General features: G+C 43.1%; 1 protein-coding gene across 2 annotated transcripts in view; it reads right to left on the bottom strand.

Annotated features, from left to right (window-relative positions):
- Nucleotides 1–12,859, bottom strand: part of LOC124017052 (phospholipid-transporting ATPase ID-like) — a 94,749-nt gene that overhangs the window by 25,511 nt on the left and 56,379 nt on the right. For both annotated transcript variants that reach the window (XM_046332421.1, XM_046332420.1), the window contains 9 exons: nucleotides 12,705–12,825; nucleotides 12,470–12,557; nucleotides 8,093–8,127; nucleotides 7,711–7,870; nucleotides 5,270–5,458; nucleotides 4,130–4,245; nucleotides 3,798–3,962; nucleotides 1,475–1,586; nucleotides 332–437 (listed from right to left, as the gene is read on the bottom strand). In XM_046332421.1, the coding sequence (XP_046188377.1) occupies nucleotides 332–437; nucleotides 1,475–1,586; nucleotides 3,798–3,962; nucleotides 4,130–4,245; nucleotides 5,270–5,458; nucleotides 7,711–7,870; nucleotides 8,093–8,127; nucleotides 12,470–12,557; nucleotides 12,705–12,825 (1,092 nt within the window). The remainder of the gene's footprint in view (nucleotides 1–331; nucleotides 438–1,474; nucleotides 1,587–3,797; nucleotides 3,963–4,129; nucleotides 4,246–5,269; nucleotides 5,459–7,710; nucleotides 7,871–8,092; nucleotides 8,128–12,469; nucleotides 12,558–12,704; nucleotides 12,826–12,859) is intronic.

Raw genomic sequence — 12,859 nt, 5'->3', positions numbered from 1 at the left:
TGTGTGTGTGTGTGTGTGTGTGTGTGTGTGTGTGTGTGTGTGTGTGTGTGTGTGTGTGTGTGTGTGTGTGTGTGTGTGTGTGTGTGTCTCACCCTGATAGATGATAGAGGGAGGAATAGAGAGATAGATGGATAGAGGGAGAAATAGAAAGATAGATGGATAGAGGGAGGAATAGAGAGATAGGTGGATAGAGGGAGGAATAGAGAGATAGGTGGATAGAGGGAGGAATAGAGAGATAGGTGGATAGAGGGAGGAATAGAGAGATAGATGGATAGAGGGAGGAATAGAGAGATAGATGGATAGAGGGAGGAATAGAGGATAGTTAGAGTACCTGAGTTCCTCTCTAACACTCAGCACTGTGTTTCCACTGATGATGAACACCTCAGTCATATCACCAGTCAGCATCTTACAGGAGTAACCTATATTAACTGCTGTCTCTGAGAGACAGAGAGAGAGAGAGAGACAGAAAGAGAGAGACAGAGAGAGAGAGACATAAATAGAGAGGCAGAGAGACAGACAGAGAGAGAGAGAGACAGAAGGAGAGACAGAAAGAAAGACAGAAAGAGACAGAAAGAGAGCGAGAGAGACAGAGAGAAAGGGAAAGAGAGACAGAGAGAGACAGAAAGAGAGACAGAAAAAGAGAGACAGAGAGAGACAGAAAGCGAGACAGAAAGAGAGAGAGACAGAGAGAGACAGAAAGAGACACAGAAAGAGAGAGAAAGAGAGAGACAGAAAGAGAGACAAAGAGTCAGAGAGAGAGACAAAGAGAGAGACATAAAGAGAGAGAGACAGAAAGAGAGACAGAAAGAGAGACAAAGAGAGAGAGACAAAGAGAAACATAAAGAGCGACAGAAAGAGAGACAGAAAGAGAGACAAAGTGAGCGAGAGACAGAAAGAGAGAGACAGAAAGAGAGACAGAAAGAGAGACAGAAAGAGAGACAGAAAGAGAGACAGAAAGAGAGACAGAAAGAGAGACAGAAAGAGAGAGAGGCAGAGAGAGACAGAGACAGAAAGAGAAAGACAGAAAGAGAGACAGAAAGAAAGAGACAGAAAGAGAGACAGAAAGAGAGAGACAGAAAGAGAGAGACATAAAGAGAGAGACAGAAAGAGAGAGACATAAAGAGAGAGACAGAGAGAGAAACAGAGACAGAAAGAGAGAGACAGAAAGAGAGAGACATAAAGAGAGAGACATAAAGAGAGAGACAGAGAGAGAAACAGAGACAGAAAGAGAGAGACCGAAAGAGACAGAAAGAAAGAGACAGAAAGAGAGAGACAAAAAAGTGAGGGAAAGGAAAGGTTTAGTTTATCCTAGTTTTAAATAGCCAGCTCTAGTTTGTGTGTGTGTGTGTGTGTGTGTGTGTGTGTGTGTGTGTGTGTGTGTGTGTGTGTGTGTGTGTGTGTGTGTGTGTGTGTGTGTGTGTGTGTGTGTGTGTGTGTGTTTGAGTGTGTCTGTGTGTGTTTGTGTGTGTCTCACCCTGTTTGTCTCCTGTGAGGACCCAGATCTTGATGTTAGCAAGAGAGAGAATAGCGATGGTCTCAGGAACTCCCTCCTGTAGCTTATCCTCTATGGCTGTGGCTCCCAGGAGCTAGAGTAGAATAGAGCATAGAGCAGAGTAGAATAGAGCAGAGTAGAATAGAGCAGAGTAGAATAGAGCATAGAGCAGTGTAGAATAGAGCAGAGTAGAATAGAGCAGAGTAGAATAGAGCATAGAGCAGAGTAGAATAGAGCATAGAGCAGAGTAGAATAGAGCAGAGTAGAATAGAGCATAGAGCGGAATAGTGCAGAGTAGAATAGAGCATAGAGCACAGTAGAGTAGAATAGAGCATAGATCAGAATAAAATAGAGCAGAGTAGAATAGAGAAGAATAGAATAGAGAAGGGTAGAATAAAGCAGAGTAGAATAGAGCAGAGTAGAAAAGAGTACAGATCAGAGTAGAATAGAGCAGAGTAGAATAGAGCATAGAGCAGAGTAGAATAGAGCATAGTAGAATAGAGCATAGAGCAGAGTAGAGCAGAGCATAGAAGAATAGAGCAGAGTAGAATAGAGCAGAATAGAATAGAGCAGAGTAGAATAGATCAGAATAGAATAGAGCAGAGTAGAATAGAGCAGAGTAGAATAGAGAAGAGTAGAGCAGAGTAGAATAGAGCAGAGGAGAATAGAGTAGAATAGAGCAGAGTAGAATAGAGCAGAATAGAGAAAAGTAGAATAGAGAAGAGTAGAGCAGAGTAGAATAGACCATAGAGCAGAGTAGAGCAGAGTAGAATAGAGCATAGATCACAGTAAAATAGAGCAGAGTAGAATAGAGAAGAATAGAATAGAGCAGAGTAGAATAAAGCAGAGTAGAATATAGCAGAGTAGAATAGAGCAGAGTAGAAAAGAGCATCGAGCAGAGTAAAATAGAGAACAGTAGAATAGAGCAGAGTAGAATAGAGCAGAGTAGAATAGAGCAGAGTAGAGCAGAGCATAGAGCAGAGTAGAATAGATAACAGTAAAATAGAGCAGAATAGAATAGAGAAGAGTAGAATAGAGCATAGAGCAGAGTAGAATAGAGCAGAGTAGAGCAGAGTAGAAAAGAGAATAGTAGATCAGAGTAGAATAGAGCAGAGTAGAATAGAGTAGAATAGAGCAGGGGATAATAGAGCAGAGTAGAATAGAGCAGAGTAGAGTAGATCAGAATAGATCAGAGTAGAATAGAGCAGAGTAGAATAGAGCAGAATAGAGAAAAGTAGAATAGAGAAGAGTAGAGCAGAGTAGAATAGAGCATAGAGCAGAGTAGAGCAGAGTAGAATAGAGCATAGATCACAGTAAAATAGAGCAGAGTAGAAAATAGAAGAATAGAATAGAGCAGAATAAAGCAGAGTAGAATATAGCAGAGTAGAATAGAGCAGAGTAGAAAAGAGCATCGAGCAGAGTAAAATAGAGAACAGTATAATAGAGCAGAGTAGAATAGAGCAGAGTAGAATAGAGCAGAGTAGAGCAGAGCATAGAGCAGAGTAGAATAGATAACAGTAGAATAGAGCAGAATAGAATAGAGAAGAGTAGAATAGAGCATAGAGCAGAGTAGAATAGAGCATAGAGCAGAGTAGAGCATAGTAGAATAGAGCAGAGCATAGCAGAATAGAGCAGAGTAGAATAGAGCAGAGTATAATAGATCAGAATAGAATAGAGCAGAGTAGAATAGAGCAGAGTATAATAGAGCAGAGTAGAGTAGGTCAGAATAGATCAGAGTAGAATAGAGCAGAGTAGAATAGATCAGAATAGAATAGAGTAGAATAGATCAGAATAGATCAGAGTAGAATAGAGCGGAGTAGAATAGAGCAGAATAGAGAAGAGTAGAATAGAGAAGAGTAGAGCAGAGTAGAATAGAGCAGAGTAGAATAGAGCAGAGGGGAATAGAGCAGAGTAGAATAGAGCAGAGTAGAAAATAATAGAGAAGAGTAGAATACAGAAGTGTAGAATAGAGCAGAGTAGAATAGAGCAGAATAGAGAAGAGTAGAATAGAGAAGAGTATAATAGCACAGAGTAGAATTTAACTTTATTGCAAGTTACACAAGTTGATTGAACTTTATTTTGATGCCAATGATGTTACAGAGAGGACACATGTGCTCACACACACACACACACACACACACACACACACACACACACACACACACACACACACACACACACACACACACACACACACACACACACACACACACACACACACACACACACACACACACACACGCACGCACACGCACACACACGCGCACACGCACACACAGAAACAAACACACACACAGCGTGATACCATCATGTCCTGTTCTATGTGTTCATATATGTCAGCCAGTCTGTCCTCTCTACAGTCTGTAGCTCTGTCTGCTTGGCGGTGTCTCTCTGACCACTCCTCCCACTGCTCCTCTGACAGGTCTCTGTAGGCCAGGGCCAGGGTCCGCAAACCGTCCCCAGCATACTCCTAGACACACAAGTGAATTGAAGAATTGATAAACAATCAATCATCTCCTGATGGCGATAGTAGTGTGCAGGAAAACATTTAACCACCAGAGGGCAGTGCTGTTACTTGTATAAAAGAGAGTTGTGATAGGCTGAATAGGAACTCTGATTATTTTGTTTGTAACTCACATTAAGGTGATCTGTTGTGATGTTCATCAGGTGATTGTTGGAGGAGTGGAGCCTCTCAAACAACAGAGTATCAGCTCCTTTACAGTATAGACGTATCCTCCCCTCAGGGTTACGCACTGTAGACAGAGACATACTTAAATATGATCTGGGTTACACACTGTAGACAGAGACATACTTTAATATGATCTGGGTTACGCACTGTAGACAGAGACATACTTAAATATGATCTGGGTTACACACTGTAGACAGAGACATACTTTAATATGATCTGGGTTACACACTGCAGACAGAGACATACTTAAATATGATCTGGGTTACACACTGCAGACAGAGACATACTTAAATATGATCTGGATTACACACTGCAGACAGAGACATACTTTAATATGATCTGGGTTACGCACTGCAGACAGAGACATACTTTAATATGATCTGGGTTACACACTGCAGACAGAGACATACTTTAATATGATCTGGGTTACACACTGCAGACAGATACATACTTTAATATGATCTGGGTTACGCACTGCAGATGGAAACATACTTTAATATGATCTGGGTTACACACTGCAGACAGATACATACTTTAATATGATCTGGGTTACACACTGCAGACAGATACATACTTTAATATGATCTGGGTTACGCACTGCAGACAGATACATACTTTAATATGATCTGGGTTACACACTGCAGACAGAGACATACTTTAATATGATCTGGGTTACACACTGCAGACAGATACATACTTTAATATGATCTGGGTTACGCACTGCAGATGGAAACATACTTTAATATGATCTGGGTTACACACTGCAGACACACTAACTAAATGTTAGTCTAAAAGAAATGTGAGATAATGTCTAGATGCTTTTATAAATTGCCTGGCTGGGCTGATGAGACAGTGGATTGCACAGTCAGATGAAACAGAGTAAATAGGCATTTTAACGTCATATATTTATATTGTTGTACAGTATGTTTTAAACAAAGATATTTTCCCCTGTTTATTTTTTTTATTTTGCTCTTGCGTAGGTTGCTGAAGTGCACTATGTCAAGGTGTGTTTGGTGAGCGTGTGTGTGTCGACTGTATGTCAAGTTGTGTGCGTACTTTTGTGAGTGCGTATGCATGCATGCGTATACCTATAACGGACATCCTCTTGCGGATGTTGTTGAAGTCGAGGATGGCCAGCAGTGTGTATGTGACGGGTCGGCCCAGCTCTGTCACAGTGACAGTACCAGGGGTTCTAGACCGGAACACAAAACCAAAGTTCCTGGCTGCTGTCACCAACGCACCCTCATCTGGAGACTGGGCCTTATACATCAACTCTCCTAGAGGGGGTAGAGTGGGGGAGTCAGAGAGAGAGCAATGGAGGAGAGAGAGCAATGGGGGAGGGAGAGAGAGAGCGATGGGAGAGAGAGAGAGAGAGAGAGAGAGAGCGAGAGAGAGAGGGAGAGAGAGTGATGGGGGAGAGAGAGAGGGGGAGGGAGAGAGAGAGCGATGAGAGAGAGAGAGAGAGAGTGAGAGAGAGAGAGAGAGAGAGAGTGATGGGGAAAGAGAGAGAGAGAGCAATGGGGGAGGGCGAGAGAGTGCGATGGCGGAGAGAGAGAGCAATGGAGGGAGAGAGAGAGCAATGGGGAAGGAGAGAGAGCGCGATGGGGGAGAGAGAGAGCAGTGGGGAGGGAGAGAGAGAGTGATGGGGAAAGAGAGAGAGAGCAAGCGAGAGCAATGGGGGAGTGAGAGGGAGAGCGATGGGTCGAGAGAGAGAGAGTGAGAGAGAGAGAGAGAGAGAGAGAGAGAGAGAGAGAGAGAGAGAAAGAAAAAGAGAAGAGAGAGAGAGAAAGAGAGAGAGAGAGAGAGAGAGAGAAAGAAAGAGGTGAGAGAGAAAGAAAAAGAGAGAGAGAGAGAGAGTGAAAGAGAGTGAAAGAGAGAGAGAGAGAGAGAGAGAGAGAGAGAGAGAGAGAGAGAGAAGAGGTGAGAGAAAAAGAAAAAGAGGAGAGAGAGAGAGAGAGAAAGAGGTGAGAGAGAGAAAGAAAAAGAGAGAGAGAGAGAGAGAGAGAGAGAGAGAGAGAGAGAGAGAGAGAGAAAGAAAAAGAGGAGAGAGAGAGAGACAGAGAGAGAGAGAGAGAAAGAAAAAGAGGAGAGAGAGAGAGAATACAGTATCTATTAAACACCTTCTATACATGTAGGTGAACACAAAATACAACATGATTTTAAGATGCACTATGCAAAAACCACTCCGCCATTTCATGGTTCGCCAAATTTCAGTTTATGTGACAAAACAAGCAATGCATAGTGTAGAGAATCATTGTACCATCTAAACCACTATGAAATATATTTTAAACAACCAAAAATATACACTGAACAAAAATATAAATGCAACATGTAAAGTGTTGGTCCCATGTTTGATGAGCTGAAATAAAAGATCCCATAAATGTTCCATACTCATAAAGAGCTTATTTCTCTCAAATGTTGTGCATCAATTTGTTTACATCCCTGTTAGTGAGAATTTGTCCTTTACCAAGATAATCCATCCACCTGTCACATATCAAGAAGCTGAATAAACAGGGTGATCATTAGACAGGTGCACCTTGTGCTGGGGACAATAAAAGGCCACTCTAAAATGTGCAGTTTTGTCACACAACACGTCTCAGGTTTTGAGGGAGCGTGCAATTGGCATGCTGACTGCAGGAATGTCACCAGAGCTGTTGCCAGATAATTGTATGTTCATTTCTCCACCATAAGCAGCCTCCAACATCGTATCATAATTTGGAAGTACGTCCAACCAGCCACACAACTGCAGACCACGTATAACCACGCCAGTCCAGGACCTCCACATCTGGCTTCTTCACCTGCGAGATCGTCTTGAGACCAGATACCCGGACAGCTGATTTTCTGTCTGTAATAAAGCCCTTTTGTGGGGAAAAACAAATTCTAATTGGCTGGGCGCTGCACCCCTGTGGGTGGGCCAGTCTCCCAAGTGTGTGGGCATATGTCCTGTCAGTCCCACACAAGGCTGCACCCCTGCCCAGTCATGTGAAATCCATAAATTAGGGCTTAATTTATTTATTTCAATTGACTGATTTTCTTATATGAACTGTAACTCAGTAAAATAGTTTAAATTGTTGCGTTTATATTTTTGTTCAGTATAGTATTTTCAGCTGTTTGAAGCTGGTGTACAAAACCGAAAGTAAAAGATGCCAAAACAAAACTTAAGAACGGGAAGCATAAATATAGCACACATAGACTTTCTCCTTTCAATGAGCAGATTCATAACTCACATTTCTACTTATTTCTCATCTCCCTCCCTCCCTCTCTTTCCCTCTACCCCTCTCTCACCCTCCTTCTCCTACCATCCCTCCCTCTACTCCTCTCTCACCCTCCTTCTCCTTCCCTCTACCCCTCCCTCTCTTTCCCTCTACCCCTCTGTCTCCCTCCCTCTCTTTCCCTCTACCCCTCTGTCTCCCTCCCTCTCTTTCCCTCTACCCCTCTCTTTCCCTCTACCTCTCTCTCACCCTCCTTCCATTCCTCCCTCCCACTATCTCTCACCCTCCTTCCATCCCTCCCTCCTGCTATCTCTCACCCTCCTTCTTCTCCTCACTCATGACGGTGTGACAGAGGGAAAGCAGCCGGAAGAACTCGTGGCTGTGAAGGTCTCCCAGCTTCACCGACTTCAGGAGACCGTTGTCATAGTAACAGAAGTCAGGGTCCGCCAGGGGGTTGAAGGAGGAGAAGTCTAGCCTCTGGAAAGAGAGAAGAGGAGAGAGAGAGAGAAGGGGAGACAGAGAAGGGGGGAAGAGAGGAAGGAGGACAGTTGTAGTATTCACCGTTAGAACTATGCTTTGTATTCACCTATGGTAAAATAGCAAAGTGCACAGTGCCAGAGTGATGTCATTGCCACAGAGCAAACTGAACAGTATGCTGTGTTGTTAGTCATACTGTTAGTCTTACGTTAGCCTGCTCACCTTTGGCTGTGCTCCCAACGGGTCGATCACCTCACCTGACAATAGAACACACTCACACTTAGACTCAGAGTTACCCAGCACCACAAGGACGTCTACAACATTGACTGGGGGAACAGGACAGTGCTGATTTGATCTGATTTGTGTGTGTATTGTTCTATTTGTTTTTATTAAGAATCCCCATTAGTTCCTGTCAAGGCAGCAGCTACTCTTCCTGGGGTTTATTATGGATCCCCATTAGTTCCTGTCAAGGCAGCAGCTACTCTTCCTGGGGTTTATTATGGATCCTCATTAGTTCCTGCCAAGGCAGCAACTACTCTTCCTGGGGTTTATTATGGATCCCCATTAGTTCCTGCCAAGACAGCAGCTACTCTTCCTGGGGTTTATTATGGATCCCCATTAGTTCCTGCTAAGACAGCAGCTACTCTTCCTGGGGTTTATTATGGATCCCCATTAGTTCCTGCCAAGACAGCAGCTACTCTTCCTGGGGTTTATTATGGATCCCCATTAGTTCCTGCCAAGACAGCAGTTACTCTTCCTGGGGTTTATTATGGATCCACATTAGTTCCTGCCAAGACAGCAGCTACTCTTCCTGGGGTTTATTATGGACCCTCATTAGTGCCTGCCAAGACAGCAGCTACTCTTACTGGGGTTTATTAAGAATCCCCATTAGTTCCTGTCAAGGTAGCAGCTACTCTTCCTGGGGTTTATTAAGAATCCCCATGAATTCCTGTCAAGGCAGCAGCTACTCTTCCTGGGCTTTATTAAGAATCCCCATTAGTTCCTGTCAAGGCAGCAGCTACTCTTCCTGGGAATTATTAAGAATCCCCATTAGTTCCTGTCAAGACAGCAGCTACTCTTCCTGGGGTTTATAAAGAATCCCCATTAGTTCCTGTCAAGGCAGCAGCTACTCTTCCTGGGGTTTATTAAGAATACCCATTAGTTCCTGCCAAGACAGCAACTACTCTTCCTGGGGTTTATTATGGATCCCCATTAGTTGGACTCTTCCTGGGGTTTACTATGGATCCCCATTAGTTCCTGTCAAGAATCCCCATTAGTTCCTGCCAAGGCAGCAACTACTCTTCCTGGGGTTTATTATGGATCCCCATTAGTTCCTGCCAAGACAGCAACTACTCTTCCTGGGGTTTACTATGGATCCCCATTAGTTCCTGCCAAGGCAACAAGAATCCCCATTAGTTCCTGCCAAGGCAGCAACTACTCTTCCTGGGGTTTATTATGGATCCCCATTAGTTCCTGCCAAGACAGCAGTTACTCTTCATGGGGTTTATTAAGAATCCCCATTAGTTACTGTCAAGGTAGCAGCTACCCTTCCTGGGGTTTATTAAAAATCCCCATTATTTCCTGTCAAGACAGCAGCTACTCTTCCTGGGGTTTATTAAGAATCCCCATTAATTCCTGTCAAGGCAGCAGCTACTCTTCCTGGGGTTTATTAAGAATCCCCATTAGTTACTGTCAAGACAGCAGTTACTCTTCATGGGGTTTATTAAGAATCCCCATTAGTTACTGTCAAGACAGCAGCTACTCTTCCTGGGTTTTATTAAGAATCCCCATTAGTTCCTGTCAAGGTAGCAGCTACCCTTCCTGGGGTTTATTAAAAATCCCCATTATTTCCTGTCAAGACAGCAGCTACTCTTCCTGGGGTTTATTAAGAATCCCCATTAATTCCTGTCAAGGCAGCAGCTACTCTTCCTGGGGTTTATTAAGAATCCCCATTAGTTCCTGTCAAGGCACCAGCTACTCTTCCTGGCAATTTTTAAGAATCCCCATTAGTTCCTGTCAAGGCAGCAGCTACTCTTCCTGGGGTTTATTAAGAATCCCCATTAATTCCTGTCAAGACAGCAACTACTCTTCCTGGGGTTTATTATGGATCCCCATTTGTTGCTGCCAAGACAGCAACTACTCTTCCTGGGGTTTACTATGGATCCCCATTAGTTCCTGCCAGGGCAGCGACTACTCTTCCTGGGGTTTACTATGGATCCCCATTAGTTCCTGCCAAGGCAGCAACTACTCTTCCTGGGGTTTATTATGGATCCCCATTAGTTCCTGCCAAGACAGCAACTACTCCTCCTGGGGTTTACTATGGATCCCCATTAGTTCCTGCCAAGACAGCAACTACTCCTCCTGGGGTTTACTATGGATCCCCATTAGTTCCTGCCAAGACAGCAACTACTCTTCCTGGGGTTTATTATGGATCCTCATTAGGCGGCAACTACTCTCCCTGGGGTTTATTATGGATCCCCATTAGTTCCTGCCAAGACAGCAGCTACTCTTCCTGGGGTTTATTATGGATCCCCATGAATTCCTGCCAAGACAGCAGCTACTCTTCCTGGGGTTTATCTTGGATCCTCATTAGTGCCTGCTAAAGGCAGCAGCTACTCTTCCTTGGGTTTATTATGGAACCCCATTAGTGCCTGCTAAAGGCAGCAGCTACACTTCCTGGGGTTTATTATGGATCCCCAATAGTGTCTGCCAAGACAGCAGCTACTCTTCCTGGGGTTTATTATGGATCCCCATTAATTCCTGCCAAGACAGCAGCTACTCTTCCTGGGGTTTATCTTGGATCCTCATTAGTGCCTGCTAAAGGCAGCAGCTACTCTTCCTTGGGTTTATTATGGAACCCCATTAGTGCCTGCTAAAGGCAGCAGCTACACTTCCTGGGGTTTATTATGGATCCCCATTAGTGTCTGCCAAGACAGCAGCTACTCTTCCTGGGGTTTATTATGGATCCCCATTAGTGTCTGCCAAGACAGCAGCTACTCTTCCTGGGGTTTATTATGGATCCTCATTAGTGCCTGCTAAAAGCAGCAGCTACTCTTCCTGGGGTTTATTATGGAACCCCATTAGTACCTGCTAAAGGCAGCAGTTACACTTCCTGGGGTTTATTATGGATCCCCATTAGTGCCTGCCAAGACAGCAGCTACTCTTCCTGGGGTTTATTATGGATCCTCATTAGTGCCTGCTAAAGGCAGCAGCTACTTTTCCTGGGGTTTATTATGGATCCTCATTAGTGCCTGCTAAAGGCAGCAGCTACTCTTCCTGGGGTTTATTATGGATCCTCATTAGTGCCTGCTAAAGGCAGCAGCTACACTTCCTGGGGTTTATTATGGATCCTCATTAGTGCCTGCTAAAGGCAGCAGCTACTCTTCCTGGGGTTTATTATGGATCCTCATTAGTGCTTGCTAAGACAGCAGCTTCTCTTCCTGGGGTCCAGCAAATATTAAGGCAGTAATATACATTATAATACAATTTTTAAACATTAAAATACATTTAACAACAGATTTCACACCACATTAAGCATGTGCCCTCAGGCCACTACTCTACTACTACACACAATCCAGGTGTACGTGTGTGTATAGAGTGTATGTGTGTATACTGTGTACATGTGTGTATAGTGTATAAGTTGTGTGTATAGTGTGTATGTTTTGTGTATGTTGTACGTGTTTGTACCAGTGTGTGTGACTCTTCACAGTCCTTGCTGTTCCATAAGGTGTATTTGTATCAGTTTTTTAAAAATCTGATAGACTGTAGTATATATGTAGTATACCCATCTGATAGACTGTAGTATTTATGTAGTATACCCACCTTAAATCTGATAGACTGTAGTATATATGTAGTATACCCATCTGATAGACTGTAGTATTTATGTAGTATACCCACCTTAAATCTGATAGACTGTAGTATATATGTAGTATACCCACCTTAAATCTGATAGACTGTAGGATATATGTAGTATACCCATCTGATAGACTGTAGTATATATGTAGTATACCCACCTTAAATCTGACAGACTGTAGTATATATGTAGTATACCCATCTGATTGACTGTAGTATATATGTAGTATACCCACCTTAAATCTGACAGACTGTAGTATATATGTAGTATACCCATCTGATTGACTGTAGTATATATGTAGTATACCCACCTTAAATCTGATAGACTGTAGTATATGTAGTATACCCATCTGATTGACTGTAGTATATATGTAGTATACCCACCTTAAATCTGATAGACTGTAGTATATATGTAGTATACCCACCTTAAATCTGATAGACTGTAGTATATAGTGTAGTTTATAGTGAGGTATATAGTAGTATATAGTGTAGTATATAGTGTCATATATAGTGTAATATAGAGTGTAGTATATAGTAGTATATAGTGTAGTATATAGTGTAGTATACCCACCTTAAATCGGATAGACTGTAGTATATAGTGTAGTATATAGTAGTATATATTGTAATATATAGTGTAGTATAGAGTGTAGTATATGGTAGTATATAGTGTAGTATATAGTGTAGTATACCCACCTTAAATCTGATAGACTGTAGTATATCATGTAGTATATAGTGTAGTATACCCACCATAGGCATGTCCATTGATAGAGCACTTGCTGAAGCTCATGATGTTCTGAGTGAGAGTTCCTGTCTTGTCACTGAAGATGTACTCCACCTGTTTCAATGGGGGCGTTATCAAGATACCACAGACATACTGGACCTGCATCCAGACACACCACAGGCTTTAGGCTAACATTCTCCAACACAGAGATACAAGGATCTAGTGTAGATGAACAACAGTAGCGTGCAGGATGTTCCTCACCTGTCCCAGTTCCTCGTTGAGAGTGGTGGTCCTGGCTTCAGCTGCTGTGTTACACTGTGGACAGAACATCTTCCTGTCCCAGTTTATAAAGTAACTATGACCCAGCCTAATCACCTCCACACTGGAGAGAGACAAAGGGAGGGAGGGAGGGAGGG

The sequence above is a fragment of the Oncorhynchus gorbuscha genome, unplaced genomic scaffold (genome assembly GCF_021184085.1).
Source record: "Oncorhynchus gorbuscha isolate QuinsamMale2020 ecotype Even-year unplaced genomic scaffold, OgorEven_v1.0 Un_scaffold_141:::fragment_3, whole genome shotgun sequence".
Classification (NCBI taxonomy): Eukaryota; Metazoa; Chordata; class Actinopteri; order Salmoniformes; family Salmonidae; genus Oncorhynchus; species Oncorhynchus gorbuscha.
The sequence above is the reverse complement of the archived record's forward strand: the minus strand, read 5'-3'. Positions and strand labels throughout refer to the sequence as shown.